At 65.7% G+C, this 20,452-nt stretch overlaps 3 protein-coding genes across 3 annotated transcripts in view; 2 read left to right on the forward strand and 1 right to left on the reverse strand.

Moving 5' to 3' along the window:
• The window catches only part of STK11 (serine/threonine kinase 11), a 45,711-nt gene extending 37,615 nt beyond the window's left edge, over positions 1-8,096 (forward strand). Inside the window, exons 9-10 of the mRNA XM_082495513.1 lie at positions 5,678-5,910; positions 7,402-8,096. Of these exons, the coding sequence (XP_082351639.1) occupies positions 5,678-5,886 (209 nt within the window). The 3' untranslated portion in view covers positions 5,887-5,910; positions 7,402-8,096. The remainder of the gene's footprint in view (positions 1-5,677; positions 5,911-7,401) is intronic.
• A 1,422-nt stretch (positions 8,097-9,518) lies between these two features.
• Positions 9,519-13,986, reverse strand: CBARP (CACN subunit beta associated regulatory protein; the record flags this gene model as incomplete). The annotated part of the gene is made up of 9 exons (XM_082495551.1): positions 9,519-10,701; positions 11,021-11,204; positions 11,307-11,514; positions 11,907-12,059; positions 12,274-12,448; positions 12,536-12,701; positions 13,028-13,089; positions 13,199-13,344; positions 13,939-13,986. The coding sequence occupies 9 exons, from the start codon at positions 13,984-13,986 to the stop codon at positions 9,519-9,521; spliced, it is 2,325 nt and encodes a 774-aa protein (XP_082351677.1).
• Positions 13,987-16,513: 2,527 nt separating this feature from the next.
• Positions 16,514-20,042, forward strand: ATP5F1D (ATP synthase F1 subunit delta). Its single transcript, XM_082495306.1, has 5 exons — positions 16,514-16,700; positions 17,661-17,814; positions 18,274-18,362; positions 18,881-19,008; positions 19,914-20,042. Exons 1-4 carry the CDS (start codon positions 16,566-16,568, stop codon positions 19,001-19,003), a joined length of 501 nt encoding a protein of 166 aa, XP_082351432.1. The 5' UTR covers positions 16,514-16,565; the 3' UTR covers positions 19,004-19,008; positions 19,914-20,042.
• The last annotated feature ends 410 nt before the right edge of the window (positions 20,043-20,452 follow it).

The raw sequence follows: 20,452 nt of genomic DNA on the forward strand, positions 1-20,452 counted from the left end.
TGTCCTCACTTTAGCTGAAATGTTTTGTTTCTTTTAACTTTTCCAGGGGTGATTAGCCTGCGTTCCTGTCTGGTTTATGCACTTCAGAGTGATTAAAGAGTGGCAGCTCGGGCAGACTGACAGCGTTAGGGAGGGGTGGTGTGTCCAGCAGACCCAGGACAGAGCTGTCCGTGCTGCTCACTGGTGAGGGTCTCTGCCGGGCAGCGCTGCAGCTGGGCCTTGCGCCTTACGGTCTGCGTCTGGAAAAACACGGTGCTCTGCCCTCCTTCTGAAGAAGAGGAGCAGACCGTGCGAGATCCTCTTCCCGGCCAGGTGAGGGCTGGCACTGAGCCCTCTGCACGGAGTGGGAGAAGCATTTGTGCCCACGTGTGCACACCTTTTGCTGTCGGTGTCGGCTCCTGGGACGCCGCCTGCCGCGGGGGCTGCGGCTGCCTCCCACGGGCAGCGATACAGCCCCCTGCACGCCCAGGAGCCGTGTGGGTGCGGGTGCTCTCCCAGCAGCCGTGCTGTCTGCCGGCCAGGCTGGATGTACCCCCGCACACGGGCAGGTGACTGCCATAGTGGGAGATCATCTCCAGAGCAGTAATATCAGCTATTATACGCTCCTAATGCAAACAGCAGTATTTAAACCCAAATAAGAGCTGTCATTTCAGAAGATGACAGGGAAATTACTGGAAGGTGGGTTTTTTTTTTTAAGTTTTTGTAACTTGTGCTGTTTCAGAGGGATTGGAGACCAAAAGGTTAATTGTGGTCCCGTAGAGCAGCACTCCCCATGTTACGGTTAGCCAGGGTGGGTGGGCTGGGTGTGATTTTGGTTTAACTTAGGTGGTGAATGGTGATGGGTTTTAACTTTTCAGTTATTTCAAGAGTTATTGCTTAGGTAGATAGTGAAATAAAGTGTTGTTTCCAACCAGTCTGAATGTCCCCAGCACTTGGGCGTTACACTTTTGTGTTGTCAGTGACTGAGTTGGCCGCGTCCATGAAGGGTGGATTCTTTGGGGGCTATCGAGCACAGCAGTCCGGATGTGGGCCAGAGCTTAGGAAGCCCCCAGGGAACCCTCCGGAGCAAGAGAAGGATTTCTCTGTACTGGATGTTCTCGTGCTGCTCCTGAGCAGCCGTCGCTGTCAGGCAGGGCCCTGGCGTAGGGAGGTCGTTGAGGCTGAACACATGCAGCTCTTTACCACCATTGATTTGGGAACATATTTGAGCATGGAGCAAATTCTTCTCCCTCGGACCAATCACCTCTGGCTTGGCTTGCCCTAGACAGGTCAGAAGGCATAGTGCGGTGTGCCCCCAAGCCTGGCAGCAACAGATTTGCTTTGGACTTAAGCACTGAACAGCGGAGAACTGGTACTCTGTGGTGGATCATTCTCTCGACTCCACCCTACAACCTCTGGTCAGGCTGTGACGGAGGTGAGGCTGTTCACAGGACTTGTAGAGATGCCTTCAAATAAGGCTGTTGACAAGACCGAAAGGGTAAGAGGGGCTGGTGAGATGGGATGTGAAGGTGCAGTTTGCAGGTTGAGTGTTTGTGATGGGCAGAAATCCCCTCGCCGGGAGTGCAACGCTCCTCAGGAGCTCCTGGGAGGAGCGGGGCGAGGAGGGAGCCTGCCGCGGGCACCGGCTGCTCCGGTGGGTTTGCATGCCACGTACAACGGCGGGGGGGCGGCTTGCACAGAGAAGAAACTTTAATCCTTTTTTACCTGAGTCTTCCTGCAGGATCCTTTTGAACTTGCCCAGCTCCGTGCAAGTGTTACATTTCTAACAGTGATGTCATATTTAAATAAAAATTTAAAAAAACAACATGTAAATGACTGATCAATTCAGTTGTGGTTCTGCCGGGCAGCGAGAGCAGGAGTACAAGTGACTCATAGGTGGGAGTGGGTGTTCAATTCGGGAGGGGAAGAGAGGGAACCTCATTAAATCTTACGTTCTTCAGAGGAAGAAGGGGCTTTGAGAATGTGCTTTTATTTTTAAAGGGTTATTTAAAGATTTATGCAGCTCTGTAGAGAGCTTTAAATGTTACATGCCCCTGGTTCAATCGGTGTTAAACATCTCATCTGAGGGAAGTGCTGAGGAGAGAATAACTGTGGTGTTGAGCACGTGACGACGCATCCTCTCCAGAAGTGGCTGCCGCCTTGTTTGGAGAGCGGCAGCGTATGCAATAAATGGATGTGAGCATCGGGCTTGTTGCTTTTGTGCTGCGTTTCACATTTAGAAGGCTGTGCTCTGCTTTTTTCCTCCCCTGCCGTTAACCCCTTCCTCTGCTCCAGCCCAGTCCTCCTGCGGAGGCAAATGGCTGCGGAGCCCGATCCCACGTTTTTGTTTCGCTCCCCCGGCTCTCGCTCCGAGGCTGGAAAATGAAGCCAGGACCGGAGTCTTTAAGTCCTGCCTGGTGCTTGAAAAGGTGCGTTTCTAGCTGCAAATCATGTGTGCCTGTTTGGGTCTGACAAACACAGCAATTCAAAAGCTCTTCACGGTTTTATTTTGAAACCTTCTTTGTGCCTGAATGAGCTGGATGGAGCCACTGAGAAATGTGAGAGGTGGCAAGGACGAACACGCACGTTCTCGATGCCCCTCGCAGCCCTCCTTTTATTTATTTTATTTTTAGCGCTGTTGGGCCGGCAGCGGTAACGTGGGATATAGCTGTTCCAACAGACAGAGCACTGGGTCACGGGCTTCCGCGTGGGCAGACAGTTGCCAAGACTTCATCCCATGTTGAATTTTTATTTTCATTAATTTGAACGTCAGCAACTGTCATTGGTGAAGGAGGTAAAATTAGCTTGCAATTCCCCCTCCCTCCTTGGTATCCGTAATAGACTCCTGGGACGGCGCTTTTGAAGCGGGGCGGGAGGGGGAGGAGGGAAGAGTCACACAAAAGACAAATGAACCGTTTGGATATATTTTTTTTCTTTTTCCCTCCCCAACCAGAAATGTTAATTGACTTGGCCTGAGTTCAGCTGAGGGAGGGGAAGGAGAAGTGTTCGGCTTTGCTATGAATGGGGTTGCTCGAGGCTCTGCAGATGTGCAGTTGGGATGTCGGGAGAAGAGGAGAAGCCCCGACCCCTGGGTGGGGGTATGGCCGTGCTGCTCCCGGGCTGCCCCACGGCGAGCTGCCCCACCGAGCCCCCGGGAGAGCCTCATCCCTGGAGGAGCTCCTGCAGCTTGGATGCCTCGGCCCTTCCTAGCGAGTCCCTCTTAGGGGGCGAGGAGCTGGAAGCCCATCAGGTCGGTAGGAGGTCCATAAGGGCACAGCCGGGGAGAGGTAGCATTGCCGCTTCATGCTCCTGAGCCTCTCTGAGCGTTCTCAGAAAGTACTCAAGGTGATGATGGCTCTCCAAGGCCCCTCGGTCCTGCGTGGTGAGCCGGGCGAGGACCCGGGTCTGTGTTTCCGGGGAGGTGGAAGGCGGGACAGCCGCCCCCAGGGAGCACGGTGGGTGCCGTGGGCTCGGGCAGTGGTAGGCTCGGGCGCACGAAGCCAGCCGCCGTCCCCGGCGGGTCCCTCCCTGCCTCTTCCCCTGGCAAGGCAGAAGCGCTCAGGTAAGCAGCAGTCAGCCGGTGACCGGGAGCTGCGTTGGGGCCTGGTGGAGCCGTTGGAGAGGCACATTAGGGGCATTTCACCAGTAGCTCTGGGGGGAATCGATTGCACTCATAACCCAGAATCGCCCTGGAACAGGCGCATCTGTCCTACCCTCCCTCTCGCGCTGTTTTTGGGGCACTGGCCACAGCCTCTGGCCGAGCGGCGGTACCTCATCCCGTTGTGCGTGGCCGGAGGCTCTGGCGGGCTGGAGTGTCCAAACCGCAGCACCGGGAGGGTGCCTGAGCTCTTAGCAAGCCGGGAGCGCAGCTGACCAGCTTGAAAACCTGCCTGCTTTGATCTGCAGATCAATCCGCAGGGTGATTTCTCAAGGCGATTCCTGCCGGAGCCCGGCCCCGCAGCTAAGCCTGCTCTTAGGGGGAGAAATCCGCTCCCCGGTCAGCCCCCGCGCCTCCGGTGCTCGCAGCCCAGGCTGCCGTGGCGCTGCTCCTGTGGTTTTGCTCTGGCCCTGCTGGGTGTTGCCGGCGCTCTGTGCCGGTGAGGCTTTACCGACGCCGGTCCCTGCTGGGCAGAGGGGCTGTGGGCTGTGTGGGGTCCGGGCTCCGGCCGCCTTTGCTGCTGCAGGTCTCTGTGAGCGCTCGGCGATGCTGAGCCCTCTCCCCAGTGTGAGCCCACCGGGGAGAGGAAGGTGGGTGCTGAAGGTGACTCTGTGTGAACAAGGTGACCTCCCTGTCTCCTTGCAGCTTTTGTTTCCCAAAGGACTCTCCAGCCGTGCAGGGAGCTGCTGGGCTCCGTGAGAGCCGTGCGGGGATGGAGGACGGGAGCAGAGCGGATGGGAACCCGCATAGCCCCACGGTTGCGGCAATGCCGGGAAGGATGGGGTGAGGCAGAGGAGAGCGCAGGGTCCGAGGTGGACCCCCACTGTTCTCCTCCAGAGGAGAAGCGGCTCTCCCACCGCCCGCAGCCCTGCGTGTGTCCCCCTCCTCCCCAAGCTCGGTGGCGGTGGGGTGATCATTGGCGCAAGTACAGAGATGACGTGCCGTGCGGCCTTGGCAGAGAAAGGATTGAGCATCCTTTAAAGAAAATTATACATAATCGTCTTACAGCCTTCGCTTCCACTCAAACCTCTGAGTCATAACTGAAGGGCCCTGGAGCGTGACGTTCCTGCTGGAAGGAAATTGCCTCTGCTGGATCCGGTGGGGGGGAGTCGGGAACCTGACAAGTCTTTTCATCAGCTCCACGTCTGGCCGGGGGATGTGCCGCGGTGCCCAGGGGAGTGTGCCAGGCGGTGTCTGCACCGGTGTCCCCTCCTGGCCTGGCCAGAGCTGCTCTGGGGACCTTTTGTCACCCCCCGGGTGAAGGGCTGTGACCCGAGCCCCGGCCAGCCGTGGCAGCGGGCAGGTGCCTCTGGAAATGGCTCGTGGTCTGCTGTGCTGAGTCACGCTGAGGTGGCCCGTAGGGAACGGAGGGGGGCTGATTTGGAGCCGTTCTCCCACCTGCGTGTCCCCTGGTGGGGACGGTGGCATGTCTGAGCTGCTGCCTGGACGGGCAGTGCCCTCAGCCCCGGCTGCACCCTCCCCTGCGCTGCGAAAGCAGACGGGCGTTCGCTCCACAAACACATGAAACCCCATGGGTACTCAGGGGAGGAGGAGGAGGAGTGACTTCATCCACTGCAGCCCCTCTGCTCCCCGGCTGGGAGCCGGGCTGCTGCCGGGGGTCCAGGGTGGGCACGGCGAAGGGGGGGGACACTGTGCCCGGGGTCTGGACCAGCCCTGCCCATGGCTCCGCTCACTGCCGCAGCTTTGCTTTTCTCTTGTGTGCTGGGGAAAAGGGGGAACAACCAGTCCTCGGTGGGAGCGGGGAGGGAGGTGCAGCCTCAGGCTCCCTGCGGCACGCGTCCCCCCCTTGGGCTGCCCCTCGAAGGCACACAAACGGGCTCTGATTTCCCTCAGGAGCAGTGTGTGTTCCGGGTAAGGGGAAGGGCGGATGGGGATGGGGATTGGGATGGGATGGGATGGGATGGGATGGGATGGGATGGGATGGGATGGGATGGGATGGGATGGGATGGGATGGGATGGGATGGGATGCTCGGGGGACTGCTGCCTGCCCTCTGCCTCACCATCTCCCTCGCCTTGCAGGACAGGTGCCTGAGGAGGAGGCAGGGCAGAATGGGCAGAGCCGCGGCAAGGGGCTGCCCAAGGCCGTCTGCATGAACGGGACGGAGACGGGACAGCTGAGCACCAAATCGAAGGCGGAGCGACGGGCGAGCGCCTCTTCCAACCCCTCCCGCAAGGCCTGCTCCGCCAGCAGCAAGATCCGCAAGCTCTCCACCTGCAAGCAGCAGTGAGGCGGGAACCCCCGCTCGGCACAGGTACGTGGGCAGCCCCGTCCGGGCGCGGGGGGACCACCCTGGTGACACTCAGGGAAAGTTTTAGGGGGGGACATCTGAGCCCGCCCCGGCTGTGCGCAGCAGGAGGGAGCCAGAAGGGGTGTTGTGTAGTCCTGGCACGCAGCGGTCTGGGTCCTGAGCACCCCTCTGTGCGTGTCCCCAGCACCCACAGCCCGGATCCCCTGCGGTCTTGGGGGTGTGGGGCCCCCCCATGCTCCCTCCTCCCTGCTCCGCTGCCTGCGTGCCTCTGCTCTACCCCCTCCTTGCAAGCTGCTGCCGTGTCAGGGGAGAGCTGCTGTCGTAATCCTCTCCCCCCACCTGCGCTGCGATTGGGCTGTGTCGTGACAGCCCCTCTCCCTGGCACCCGAGTACCCCCTGAATCCCCCCTGCGTTCTCCCTGCTGCTCCCACCCGGGGGGAGCACGAAGCCCCCAGTGCGCAGAGGAGCCGGGCTGCAGCGGGATGCTGGATGTTCCCAGGGGCATCCCTGAGAGAGGACCTCCCCCTGGTCCAGGAGGCGGCCGTGGTGCCCGTGGCCGGACCCCTGCCATGCCCAAGCCCCTTCCTGCCCCCCTCCCCCCGGGAAGATGAGCGCCCTCCCTGCTTCCCCCTCCTCCTTCCGGCTCTTTCCTCCTCGCTCGCAGCCCCGTCCCCTTCTTCCCACCCCTCATTCATAACTGAGCCAGCGGTGACTCATGCTCGGTGCTCATCCACCCCCGGCCTCACGCTCGCGCTCGTCACCGGCGCTCTGTGGGACTGAGGCTCTGTTATCTGTTTGGATCACGACCAGCTTTGTGGTGTGAAAAAAGCCAGAAATAAAAGCCTGTTCCTCCCCCTGCAGCTGTCAGACCCGCGCTCAGCCCCTGTGGCAGCTTTCATCTTTAATTCATGGCCGGGAGTGAGTCACCTGCGCGGGGAGTTACTGTATGGGCGAGCAGTGCCCTGGATCTGGGGCTCCCCGGGGATCTGCTGCTGCCGCTTCCCCCCTTCCCGCTCGGGTGCCGGCGCGGGGCTCGGCGGCAGCTGCCCGGCGGTTTCCTGAAGGAGAATGTCTGTGAGGCTGCCGGAGCCTGGGCCGGTCGCTGCCACCGCCGCCGCGCTCCTCCCGCACGCGGTGCAGGGTCGGCCGGGTTGGAAATCGCCCGCTCTTGCGCTGTCCCCCCTTTAGTCAGCACCTTAACACCGCCGGAGGAGGGGAAGCGCTCCTCTCGGCTCAGCGCAAGTGAGGGTGCGCTTTCCCCTTGGGATTTTGCCCCCCGGCTTCGGGGCAGGTCCGGGGTTGTCCGGCCAAAGGGCCGGGATGGAGCGGGGACCCCCAGCCCCCCTCCCGCCCATCCGCACGGTGCTGGAGGGGTCACCCAGAGCAGGGCGCGACCTGCCCGCGGCTGCCCCAGGGGCAGAGCAGGGGCTCGCCCCCCTCCTTGGGCACCGGGCGCCCCCCTAACCCCTCTCCCCTCTGTCCTCCTGCAAACAGCGTCCCAGGGCCCGGGCCAGCCTGCGCCCCCCATCCTCGCCCCATCGCTGCCTCTCTCCTGGGAGCGGACCGTGCTTGCCATCCAAAAAGAAACCAGAGGAAACCACCCAAGGAACCCGCCCCCGCCTCCCCCGCGGCCCCCAGCTCCGCGCCGGGAGCCAGAGCCTGACGGTGGCCAGACCCCACTTACCACCTCGGAAGATGAAATTTCCAGCTGCGAAGATGCTGCCCCTCCTCCCCAATCACTCTTTGCCAATCAAGACACTGATTCTGTTTTTAATTTTGCGATGGGAAGGGTGGGATGAGCAGGGCCGGGGGGCGGTGGGACCCGCGCCCCCTCCCCCTGCCGGGCCCGGCCGGGCCCCCCCTGGCTGTGTAGAGTCGTGCAAAGCCATTGCCGTGCACTTTATGTTTTAGACTACTGTTATATATTATATATTTTCCTCTTTTTTTTTTTTTTTGTTTATATTTGCAGTATATTTAGAGATTCCTACACATCGTGATGTGTTTAAAATAAACCAGATGAGGAAAAAAAAAACCACAGGTATTACGACAAAGCAAAACTCTATTAAACCTGCATGCTGTAAAAGGGCTCGGAAAAGGGAATGGGTGCGTTCGTCGTCTTTTTTCTTTTCTTTTTTTTTTCCTTTTTTTCTTTTTTTTTTAAAGAAAAAAAATAAAGTGAAAACAGCGAGGTGGGTTTCATGTCCTTCCTCCTGCAGCAGGCGGCGGGGTGGGGGGTGGGCTGTGCGTCCCGGGGGCTGCGCTGCTTTGGGTGGCTGCGGCCCCCCCGGCAGAGCCGCTGCGCTGGGAGCAGTGGTGGGCAATGGTGGGGCAGGGGGAGGACGCCATCCCTGGGGGGGTGGATGGGAAGAAACAGGCTCAGAAAACTCACAGTTGGTTTTTGGTTTTTTGATTTTTTTTTTTTATCCCTCCTCTCTTTATAGACTTAAAAATGTAGTAGTGCTTTGGACAGAGACTTTGCAGAGGGAAGGAGCGACCCGGCTCTTTACTCGCATGCAATGGGGGTGCTGTGAGGGGCGCGGGGCCCTGCCTGCCCCCCCCGGCCCCGCTGCCGAGTCTCCCACGTAACGCATCTTGGGCTTTTTATTTTTTATCTTTTTTTTTTTTCTCTCCTGTTTTTCACCCATCCTTTGAAACACAAATGAAAACCCAATAAAAAGCAAATCCCCTCCCCCGGAGCAGCAGCATCCACCTCTGTAAAAATCAATAAATATCCTCTGACCGCCTCGAGCCCGGCGCTGAGCTCCTGGGGGGGCCACGGAGCATTCGGGGGGGAGGGTCACCCACGGCACATGCTGGCCCGACCCCGTGCTCTGCTCTCGCCCCCCACACCGGGGCAGAGGGGACAGCACTGGGGGCAGGCAATGGGCAGCCCCCACCCCGGCGGGGGGTATTTACAGGGGGTGTGCAGGGCTTTCCCGTGCCCCCCGGGGGGGGAATGCAGGAGCCCCTCCAGCATCCTCCGGCACAGCAGCCCCCAGCCCCCCCTTCCAGTGTAGCTCCCAGGCTCCCTGCAGCGCCAGGGGGATCGTGGGCACGAGGGGGTGACTCCCCCCTCCCCAAATAACCGCTTCCCCCCACCAGGGTGGCATGACGGCATCCCCCGGGCGGCCGGGGGGGACACCCATCTCCGGCCCCGTCCTCACGGGGACGTTCCCCAGCCAGGCGGGAGGCATTATTGCTTGTAAAACACCGGGAGCGAGGGGAGAGCGTGGCTGCTACAGCGCTCTGCCGTGAGGTACGGATTCGGCCTCGGCTGCGTTCGGGGATTTATTTGCGATGTCCCTCTCGGCCAACGCTCTGCTGCACCTCTGTGCCCTGGCCCCCCCCGGGCACCCCCGGCCCGGGGCCCTCTGCCGCCGCCTGGCACCTCGCTCCCAGGAGCGAGGGGGCTCGGCCACCCCACTCTACCGGCCCCCCGCCGTGGGGGGGGGGATACAGCCAGGGGCCCCCACGTGCCCTCCTGGCCTTCCCGTGCTGGGGTCACCCTTCCCGCGGTGCCCCGGCCACTGGGGTGGTCCCCACGTCGGCAGCAGGAGGGGATGGAGCCCCGAGCCCCCCCTGCGCCGGGGTATCTCCCCCTCACACCAGGCCTAGACCGGGCTGTGGTCGGGGGGGGCATCGCTGGCTGCCACGGCCACCATGGGCTCGGTGCTCTCTCCCGCTTTCCTCAAGTGCCCGTAGAGCCGCTCCTCGAGTCCACCGGCGATCTTGTCCATCAGCTCTGAACCGGAGCTCAGCCCCAGGCACCTCCCGGGGCCGGGGCAATCGTCGTCCCCGGGGGGCTCGGCGCCCACCTTGGGCTCGGGGGCCGCCTCTCCGGGCTCCTCCACGATCACCTGGATCTCGGGGTCGGGCAGCGCCGGGGCGGGGGGGACCCCCTCGGCCGCCTCCGCCGCCTCCTCGTCGCCGGCGCTGACGATGCGGGGCAGGGGGCTGTGGAAGCGGGCGTCCAGGGGGTAGTTGGCGCTGTCGCCACGGCGCAGGGGGGTGCGGTGCCGCTCCAGCGCCGGGTAGCGCACGCCGGGGTCGCTGTACTGCTTGGCGTGCTGCCACTGCTTGCGGAGGTGGGTGCGGGAGCGGTGCTTCCCCCGCAGCGGCGACTCGTCAAACTGGGGGTCGTGGCGCACGAAGGCGTTGAACAGCGCATCCGTCTTCTCGTCGATGCTGTAGTCCCGCCGGGGCAGCACGTCCCGCCCCGGGAACATCTGCCCGTACGGGGACCAGGCCAGGGGGCTGTGGGGACGGGGGGGGCCCCCACCCACTGCGCCCCGGACCAAGCTCCCCTCATCTTCCTCCTCCTCCTCCTCCTCCTCTTCCTCCTCCTCCGGCTCCCGGCCCTCGAAGCTCTCAAAGATGGTACCTTTCCGCCCCGCGCTGGTGAAGCAAATGCGCTTCTCGGAGGCCGTCTGGTCCTTGGGGGGCCCCTCCTCGCCCCCCCGGCTGGGTGCCTCGATGGAGGCATAGCCACTGTCCATCTGCAGCAGCTTGCGCGTGCCGGGCTCCGACTCCTCCGGCTTGGGCCGGCCCCAGAGCTTCTCCTCAGGGCCTTCGGCCTCGTCCAGGGAGGAGGAGGGGCAGGGGGGCACGCCGCCGGCGGAGGAGACGCTGTCGCCACCGTCACTGCGCACCGAGTCCTGGTCGTTGCTCCGCTCGGAGGAGGCGTAGAGCTCCAGCGAGGCGCGCAGGCTCCAGATGTCGTGGTAGGCGCTGGGCTGCTCCGGGGGGACACCGGCCTCGCCGGGGCTGCCCGCGCCCCCCTCGCCCGGCTCTAGCCTGCGGGCACCACCTCGGCGTCACGGCGGGATGGGGATAGGGATGGGGACCGACCCCACCAGCAGCCGGCAGGGGAAGCGCCAGCCCGGCCCCAACCGGCTCCACGGCAGTGCCATGGTGCCACAATGTCCCCCATGCTGTCCCCCCCACCCTGCTCACGCCCCGATCCACCCTCCCCATCACCAGCTCCCCCCCCCCCACCCCATCAAAGCCACACGAAGGTGGGAGCCCCCCCATGCACAGGGCAGCACGGGGTCCCTCAGCGCCTTCCCCGTGCCCGGCTCGCCCGTCCCCATCCCCTCTATCTACTGAAAAATACCTGCCGAGAGAGGGTGGGGGGCTGGCGGGGGAGGGCAGGAAGGGGCCGCCCGCGGGGTGGAAGGCCACGTCGTCCGTGTGGGCGATGTACTGGATGATGTCGGTCTGGTGAGGGTCCCGGTCCTCCTGGTCCATGCTCTCGCTGGCCGCCCGCTGACGCTGGAACTGCCGTCGCTTGGGGGACCCTGGGGAGAGGGGGGGGGACACAGGGCAGGGCTGGGGGGATGGCGCCCCCCCGGCACGGCAAGCCCCCCTGCCCATGCATCCCCCCCCACGGCGGCTCCCACCTCTCGTGTCCAGGCTGGACGCCCGCTGGGTGCTCTCCAGCTTCCACTTCTTGATCCTGAAGTAGGGACTGGCCCCGTCCAGGCTGGCGTGGCGGCGCAGGCGGGTGAAGAACTGCAGGACGGTGCCCTGCGCGGGGGCCGGGGAGGGCTCCCCAGGGCCGGCACTGCCCGCCCCAGCCGCCTTCCCGCTCCTGGGGGCTGCTGCGAACTGGGGGGTGGTGGAAGGGGGACCGTGAGTGTCTGCTCAGCTCCAGGCACGGCCCCCCCGGTCCCCTCAGCCCCCCCCCCCAGCCCCAGCTCGGCTCCTTTGTCCCGCTCCTGCCATGCTCAGCTTCAGCAGATGCACAATGGACCCCGGGGCGGGGGACGGGGGAAAGGGGGGGCAGAGATTGTTTCTAGCTGGATGCCCACATCTCTTCCCAGAGCCCCGGCACAGACTGGGGGGGGCAGGGGGGGGAGGGTCAGCATCCCCCCCCCCCCCCCGGGCATGGGGCCCTCCCTGTGCTGGGGGCGGTGGCAGGGACTGGATCCCTGGGGCTGCCAAGGCTGGAGACCCCCTATCCCTGCCCGGGGTCCCGGCTCCCCCCACCCAGCACTCACCGAGGGGCCCTCCCCGGAGTCGGAGGAGGCGGACGGGCTGGCCTCGGTGAAGCTGGTGTCCACGGTGGAGTTGTAGGTGTCCCCGGGCAGGGCAGAGCTGGGGCACACGGCGTGGCTGGGGAGCACCGGCTGGGGCAGGGCCCCCCCGGGGGGCTGCAAGGCAGAGCGCGCTCAGGGGGGGGCTTTGCACAAAGGTCGGGGACCAGGAGGGGCCCCCTACACCCCAGGACCTCCCATCCCCACATCCAGCAATGCCCTGAGGCTCCCACCCCCGTGTCCAGCGGTGCCTCCTGGGGGTGCTGCAGGACGCCTGGACCCCCCCATCCCCCTGTGTCCCCCCGTGTCCCCTGGGGTGCCGGGGGCTCACCTGGAAGATGGCGAGGCCGGGCTTGGGGGGGGGCAGGCGGGGGGTCATGGCCAGGCTGTTCTCGCTGGATTCGCACTCGTGGATGGTGACAATCTTGAGGGCGGGGGGCGGGAGGTGCAGGTGGGTCAGGCGGGCGTTCTTCAGGTGGTGGAAGTCCCCCTCCGTCAGCGTGTACCTGCCGGGCACGCCGGGTCAGGAGGGGTGGCCCCGGACCCCCACCCCCTCCCCCACCCCCCCCCCCCCCCGCAGCCCAGAGCTTCACCTCCGCCCCTTCTCCTGGGTCTTCTTGCCCTGGTCGAAGAGCGCGGCCTCGTTGAAGGAGACGCGGCGGGCGGTGGAGGAGCTGGAGGACAGGAACCGCTCGCTCTCTGCATCCCGGTAGCTGGAGGAGGACAGGCAGTCGGGGTCCTCCACTTTGATGGTGATATCTGTGGAGAGGGGGAGGGGTCAGCAAGCCGGGTACCCCCATGGCACGAGCCGGCTTCCCCAGCTGAGGCCTGACCAACTCGCTGCACTCAGGGCCTCAATGCCAGCCCAGCGGCCCCTGCTGCCGGCCACCGCTCAGGCATCCAGGGCGCCACTGGGGGAGCTGATGGGGGGTGCGTGGGGTGTGTGACCACCCCTGCCCCAGGCCTGGGGACAGAGGGGAGGGCCCAGGAGCTGCTTTCCCCCCCCGGGAGCTGGGGGTGCTGCTGGGGGTGCAGTTGGTGGGCCATCGCTGGCCGCGCACCCCCGGCCCCGCTGTGGCACTCACCCTGGGCTGGCTGCGAGTCGTCCAGGTAGGTGGTGTTGGTTTTCTCGGGGTCATCGCTGGCTCTGCGGGGGGAGGAGGATCAGCGGTGCCCAGTGCCAGCCCCCCCTCCCCCCAGCCCCCCTTCACGGTGCCACACACCCCGGGGACAGCGGCACCGCAGCCCATCCCCACCTGGAGTGCCGGCGGTCGGCCTCGCAGCACCGGCGGCAGATGATCAGGATGCCGGAGAGCAGGACCAGCGTGCCCCCGATGAAGATGGAGAGCAGTGCGAGGAGCAGCACGTAGCCATCCTGGGGGGACACCTCGCCGGGCACCGCCTGCACCGCGGCAGGGGCTGAGCCGCTGCCATGGGGGGGCCACGGCCCAGCCCCAACCCACCCCAACCCCCCGCTGCCTCTCCGGGGGGCCGGGGCAGCCCCTCCTGCGTCGAGGCTGACGCCGAGCGCTGCTCCCCAGAGACGCTCGCGCTCCCCCGCCGCCCCCGGGCCTGCTGCCGGCTCCGGGGACCTGCCTTCACCAAGGCAACCGCAGCCGGGGGGCCGAGCCGCCAGCGGCCCCCGTACCGAGCGGGAACGGGGACAGGGACGGGCCCCCAGCCCTGCCCCAGCATGGGGGGTCGGTGCTCGCACCCCCCGGCCGGCAGCCCCGGCTGTGGGAGGGGACTGATCCGGCAGCAGCACCCCTGGACCGCAGCACCCAGAGCATCTCGCGCCCCCACCCCAGACTGGCGGAGCGGGGCGGGTGACCGTGGGGCTGGGTGGCTGCCGCTGTCCCCACCCAGGCGCAGACCCCACGGCTGCCACGCAGACCCCACAGCCCCCAGGCACTGCCCCACGACGGCACGCACATCCCCACCCTCCCCCGGGATGGCAGCGTGGGCAGGGGCAGGCAGGGGCAGGCAGGGCACTCACCGTGGCGCTCTCCGTCGCGTTGTCCCACGGTGTCGGGTCATCGCTCATGGTCCGTCCCGGCCCGAGCTCGTCCTGGGGGGGGTCGGGGGTGGGTGACAGAGGGAGGCACCGGGCCGGGGCGGGGGGGGGGCCGGGCCGGGGGCGGCGGCGGCGGCTCCTGCCCGGCCCCGGGCCCTGCCCGGCACCGCGGTGCGGAGCTGCCGGGAGGGACCGGGAGGGAGGGACCGGGATGGAGAGATGGAGGGAGGGACCGGGATGAAGGGATGGATGGAGGGAGGGAGGGAGGGACCGGGATGAAGGGATGGAGGGAGGGTGTGGTCAGGAGGGAGGAGGGAGGATGGAGGCGCGGTGGGACGGAGGGAGGGAGGGGCGGAAGGTGTGGTCAGGAGGGATGGAGGGAAGCAGGGATGGAAAGAGGCAGGGATGGAGGGAGGCAGGTGGGGACAAGGAGGCAGGACCGCTGCCCCTCCCCGGGCACCCCCCTCGCCCCCAGCCTGCGGTGGGACGGACGCTGCCACCGCCCCCCGGGGTTTGTGGGGGGGGCTGCCCCGGGGAGGGCGATCCTGGCCTGGGCTCCCACCCGGGATGGCTCGCAGGGAGGTGACATCACGCTGCCCCAGCGTTGCTGTCCCCTGAGAGCCACGGGGCCAAAGCGCACCCCCCAGCACCCAGGGACCGCTGCCAGAGGGGACGAGGCTGCCGGGGGTCCACGCTGCCCGCGGGAGCTCAGGGGGGACAGCGCTGGGGGCATCTCGGCAGGGAAGGGCGGCAGATGGCCACCCCACACCTTGTGTGAAGGGAGCTGGCGTGGGTGTCACTGGAGCGCGGCGGGTGACACTTCTGAGTCAGCCCAACAGTGGCTCCATCACTGGACGGTCCCCGCGTGGGAGGGGACAGGGCCTCGGCCGGCAGCGGGGCTGCTGAGGGGTCTGCGGGTGACGGAGAAGGGCCAAGAGCCACCAGCGACGGGGGACAGACGGACAAATGGACAAACAGACAGACAGACACCTCCGCACCCCCGCCACGGCATAGACCCCGCGGCCTTTAGACACTCGGCTGAGACCCCCTCAGCCTCCCAGGAGGGCTCTTCCCGGGGGCTGCCGAGCTGCAGCTCCCGCTGCGGGTCCGTCTGTCTGTCCCTGCCCGTGTGTCCGGGGCTGCTGGAGGGGGCCGGGGCTGAGCCGGCACTGGCGATGCCGGTGGCGGGGGGAGCCCCCGGGGTGGGCGTTGCACCAGCCGAGGCGCTCAGAAACTGCGTAAAATCAGGTCAGCAAAAAATGTGAATGGAGCCCGTGACCGGGTGGGAAAATCCGCTTGCGGGGACAGCCAGGGGGTGGTGACCATGTCACAGCCGGTGGCGAGAGCTGATGACGGCTGCGCCACACAGGGCTGGGGACAGTGTTTGGGGTACAAACCTCTCGGGGGGATATCGGGGTGTTGGGGACCACCCGGGTCAGACACCCCCCCCCGCAGCCCCCTCGGGCATCTCTGAGCCACGAGTGGGGCAGTGCAGGGTGACACCACCCACCCCGCGACCCCCAGGGGCGGGAGAAGAGGGGGGATGTCCCCTCTCTGTCCCCAGGGGAGGGGGCGGGTGGGCTGCGGCCCCACGCGGGACGGGCGCCCCACGGGCGGGATCCCGGCGGGGCAGCGGGGGGGGGCGGGAAGAATATCCCTCCTGTTCCCCATCATGGAGGAATCCCGTCTCCATGGCGACCCGGCGGGAACAGGACGGCCATTGTCTGGAGGAGGGGGCCGGTCCCCGCGGTCCCCGGGCTGTCCCCGCGGGTGGGGACACGGGGCCGCTGCCGGTGCCCGGGGTTGGGGGGGGGCCGGTGCCGGGGGGGGGGGTCCCGGTGCTGCCGCCCTCCCGCACGTGTGCGGCCGTGGGAGCGGGTGCGGGGCGGGGGGGGGTCTGCGCCCCACTCGTGTGAGCCCCGCGGGGCCCAGGCGGGTTGGGGGGCCGGGGGGAACTGTTCGGCTCCCCCCGGCTGCGACAGCCCCCCCGGCCCCGGCCCGGCTATAGGGGATGCGGGCAGGGATGGAGGCTGTGGGGCGGGGATGCGGGGCTATAGGGCAGGGATGCGGCGAGCCCCCGGGATCTCCAGGCGCGGCTCCGGCTGTCGCGATAGGAGCTGTCGCGAGGCGGGAGGGAAGGAAGGGGGCGGGTGGGGAGCCACACACTCACCTACAACCGGGACCGGGGCTCCATCGCCGCCGCCGCCGCTGCGCTCGGTGACGGCGGGGCTGCCCCGGGATTTATGAATGAACCGGAGCCGCCCCCGCGCGGCGCCGGCGTCACGTGGGGACAGGGGCTGCCCCCAACCCCTCCTGTCACCGGTGACACCGGTACCGGCAGCTCGGACGGGGCTGCGGGGCACGGCCGAAGCCGGGGGGTTCCACCCCCCCCGCCGGCTTCGGCCGTGCCCCGCAGACCCCGTTTCCCATCGCAGCGGGCGGAGCGCTTGAACTACAACTCCCATGAGCCCCCGCGGCCCCGCCCAGAGGCGCTACTTCCGCCCCACCGCCCCGCGGATCCCCGTAGTCGCGGGGCACGCTGGGAGCTGTAGTCCCGCCCCCGTCCCGCCCTGCCCCGCGCCGCCCGCTCGCCCTTGCCCACCACCGCCATGTTCCGCGCCCGCCGCCTCCTCCTCCGCCTCGCCGCCCGCCCGGCGCTGCCGCCGCCTCCCCGAACCCGCGGCTATGCCGAGCCCGCCGCCGGACCGACCCCTATGGCCTTCACCTTCGCCTCGCCCACGCAGGTAGGCCGCGGGCCCGGCCCTCGGGCGGACCCCCGCTTCGCCTGAGGCGGCCGGGGCGGGCGGGCCTAGGCCTGCGCTGGCCGTGCCGGGGAGCGGCGGGGTTGGGGGACGGTTCCCGGGTTGGGGGACGGTTCCCGGGTTGGGGGACGGTTCCCGGGTTGGGGGACGGTTCCCGGGTTGGAGGACGAGCGGCGGGGCTCGGTCAGGAGCGGGGCGGGGGGTGCGCTGCTGTCAAGGCCTGACCTTGGCCTTGACCTCGGCCTCCCCCCCCTCCCCGCCACAGCCGCCCCCGTCTCCCGGCGCCCCCCGCTGCAGCTCTGCCCGGGCCCGCGGAAGGACGGTCTTGCTCTTCCGGCCCTGCCGTGGCCGTCGGGGGCCCGGCTGGGCTCTTGGCCCCGCTGCCGGGTGAGGGGCACGGCCCGTGTCCGCCTCTTCCCCCTCGACGCGCCGGGGGCTGCCGCCGTCCGCGGGCAGGGCGCCGGGGGGCTGCCAGGCAGGGTTTGTGTGGCGTTGGCAGAGCTGTGTGGGACGCTGGCAGGGAGATTGCGGCACTGACTGCTGTCGGAGCGGCAGCGGTTGGCGTCGAGGTCTCCCTACGCGCTCCTCAGGCTTCTCCCAGCTGCGCCCTTCGCCTCTCGCCCACTCCTGACTTCATGTCTCTGCACGACACCTCCCTGCCACCACTGCGCCTTGCAGCGCTTTCCCACTCCGTTTTGCATGACCCTTCCTGCAGAGCCTGACCCCGCTCTCCCCCTGTGAAGGGTCAGGCTGTCCTGGTTGCACCTTCCTGTGCGTTAAAGCCTGCGGCCTTCCAGCTGCTGGGAGCAGAGCTGCTCCCCCGGGCCCTCGGGGTGGGAGCAGGCTGCCCACCACATCCCTCAGCTCTCCAGAGCCACCCCTCTCCTTCTTCTCCATTTCTGGTGACAGACTGTGCCCATCTGTTCTCCCCTCCCCATCCAGGTATTTTACAACGGTGCCAACGTGAAGCAGGTGGACGTGCCCACGCTGACCGGCTCCTTCGGTATCCTGGCCTCTCATGTGCCCACCCTGCAGGTCCTCAAACCAGGAGTCGTGACGGTCTACGCTGAGGATGGCACAGCCACCAAGTACTTCGGTAAGTAAAGCAGGGAGAGCTGGAGAGGGAGGAAAGCGTGCGTGGGGGATGTTCTAAGGGCTTTCACAAGGGAGGTTCTGTGGATCAGGGTATGCCCTGGTGCGCTTCCAGGGGTTTCTGCTTTCCCCGCCTCGCAGGGGCTGCTGGAGGCTGCCCTGCAGGGCCAGGGATCTGCCCTGGGGGATGGGGCTGAGTGTGGGGCTGTGGTCTGGGGCCAGGCTTTCTTGGTTCTGGTCAGACTCTCTGGGAGCATCCCTTGTTTTAGCTTTCCTTTTGGCAGGAAACAAGTCCCTGCGGGACCTGGGAGATGTTATGGGAGGACATCGAGGTTTTGTTTTGACAAAGGGATCGTGGAGGTCCCAGGGATCAGCCTGCCAGCGCTGTCCTGCATGCGGACCCCCAAAGGAGGCCCATCTGGCAGTGCTGCCTGACTCGGCCCCCGCTGTTGTGCCTTTGCAGTGAGCAGCGGCTCTGTCACAGTCCACGCGGACTCCACCGTGCAGGTGCTGGCGGAGGAGGCGGTGACGATGGACATGCTGGATCTGGCGGTGAGTACTCCAATCCCCAAGGGCCAGGCTGCGCCCTGCCACCCTCGGGCAGGCCCTGGCAGCCGGCCTCCCTCGTGGAGGGGATTTGATGCCCACTTCTCTCGCGTGGGGTGGTTGTCTCAGGAGCTTCCTGGGGCTGCAGAAAGCCCATACCGAAGGCTGTGCCCTCACCCCAAGCTTCCCCATCACTCACTGATCGGGATCAAAGGCTCGGAGCTCCTCCGCAATGAACTCTCCCCAGGCTGTGGGGAGAGGAAGCCGCACAGTTGTTAACCCTTCTCCAGGCCACTTCCTTCCTCTCGGACAGATGCTGATCTTGCCCCTCTTAGTCTGGGGAACAGCTTTCTTCTGCAGGGCCTGTTGGTGAGGCGTCTGCTGCCTGTAAGCAGGTCTGTGGGGCCCTGTGCGCAGAGCCAACAACTGCAGTGGAGGGAAAGGAGTGACTCAAGAGCTGTAGGATAAGTCACCTGTGCTGCGGTGGTCTCTTGATGACACATTCCTTGTGCTCTCGTGTTCAGACTGCAAAATCAAACCTGGAGAAGGCTGTTTCAGAGATGGCTGCAGCATCCGATGAAGCAGCTAAAGCAGAAGCTCAGATTAAAGTAGAAGCTAATGAAGCCCTTGTAAAAGCCCTGGAGTAATTAAGGTAAGTGTCACCTATATCCTGGCTGAGATTTCCCTACCTGCTCTGGAGACGAGTCCCTGTTCCGTGCTGCCCACAGGGAGCTTCCTCGCAGCAGCCCGGCCTGCTGGGCTGCCCGGGGTGGGCAAGCGTTTGTGCCTGGGTTTCAGGGAGCGGTGACAGGAGAGCTGTCCCTTTCCGTGGTTGGGCTTCAGCTCTGGGGGGATTTTGGGGGGGGCCCTGCCCGGATCCGACCCGGAGCCGCTAGATGGCAGCAGGGCCCGGTGCCGTGATGTGCTGTGACACGATGTGCCGTGACGTGCTACGGTGCCGCAGGGTTCAGCCTGATGCCGGGACAGGCTGGGAGCCTGCAGTCACTGGTGGGGCCTCTCTGCTGCTTCCAGGTCCCCGCTGGGACACACCGCACCAGTGGGCAGCTCGGGAGCAGGCTGGATGCCCGGGGCCCCGGAGGGAGAGCAGTGCGTGGCTTCTGCTCTGTGTGCGCTCCCTTCCACTAAAAACAAACAGCTCCTGTCTCGGGGTAGGCAAGGCCGGGACACTTACCTCGTGGCCCCTTTTCCCTCTACCCTGCTAAGACTGTGCCTCATCCCTCTCCCTCCCGCGTGCTGGCAGTCGGGAGACTTAGTGTGCGGCAGCGTGTGCGTTGTGCCTGGCAGGTGAGTCACCAGAAGCCTCTCGGGTGGCCTCTGCCTGGAGCAGGCACAGCAGGGCAGCAGCTCCCCCGCTATCTCCCTGATCTCTGGTCCCTGTGCTCTTTGGCCCGTGAGGTCAGGTTTGAGAGAGCCGGTGGCTCTTGTTTACTCGCAGCAGTTTAACAGCCGGAGCCAGGGCTGAGCCCTCGGATCAGAATCCACCGCTCTGCCGAGCCCACCCTGCGTTAAAACCGACTCTGCTTCTGTGTGTTGCAGGAATCCCACTGCCGATGTAGAGAAACCCCAGACTGTCCTACTTGTCCTGGCTTCCCCGATTGTACAGATGGTGCGGGACAAATGGAGGCGGAGAAAACGCTCTGATCAATTAAAAGGAAATGTAATCCAGTCTCGTAGCGTGTCGCCTTCTTCTGAGGCAGCAAATTGCAGCTTGTGCTGCGCCGGTGGCTGGGTGCCCGGGGGCAGGCTCCTGCCCCCACGCCGGGGTCTGCTGGGTGCATCGCTCAGGGAGGGCGTACCTCCAGTGCTGCCCTGGGCTTCGGCTGGAGATTCCCGTGGGAGATTCACCTACGGGAGGCTTATCGGGCAGATTTTATAACCCCCTCCCTGTGCTGTCAGCCACCTCCAGCTCCAATAATCCACCTGGACAGCAGGATTACGGCGGCGCGGGAGGAGGCATCCACGGGGCAGTGCAGGTCTGTACCAGAGGCTTCCTGTCCCATCTCCCCCGCCCCATCCAGCACTGGTTTTGCCCAACCTCCTGGCTGTGTTGCCACAGCAATTCACGTTTGCTGGGC

Source organism: Vanellus vanellus (assembly GCF_965231255.1).
Source record: "Vanellus vanellus genome assembly, chromosome: 25".
In the NCBI taxonomy this organism is placed as follows: Eukaryota; Metazoa; Chordata; class Aves; order Charadriiformes; family Charadriidae; genus Vanellus; species Vanellus vanellus.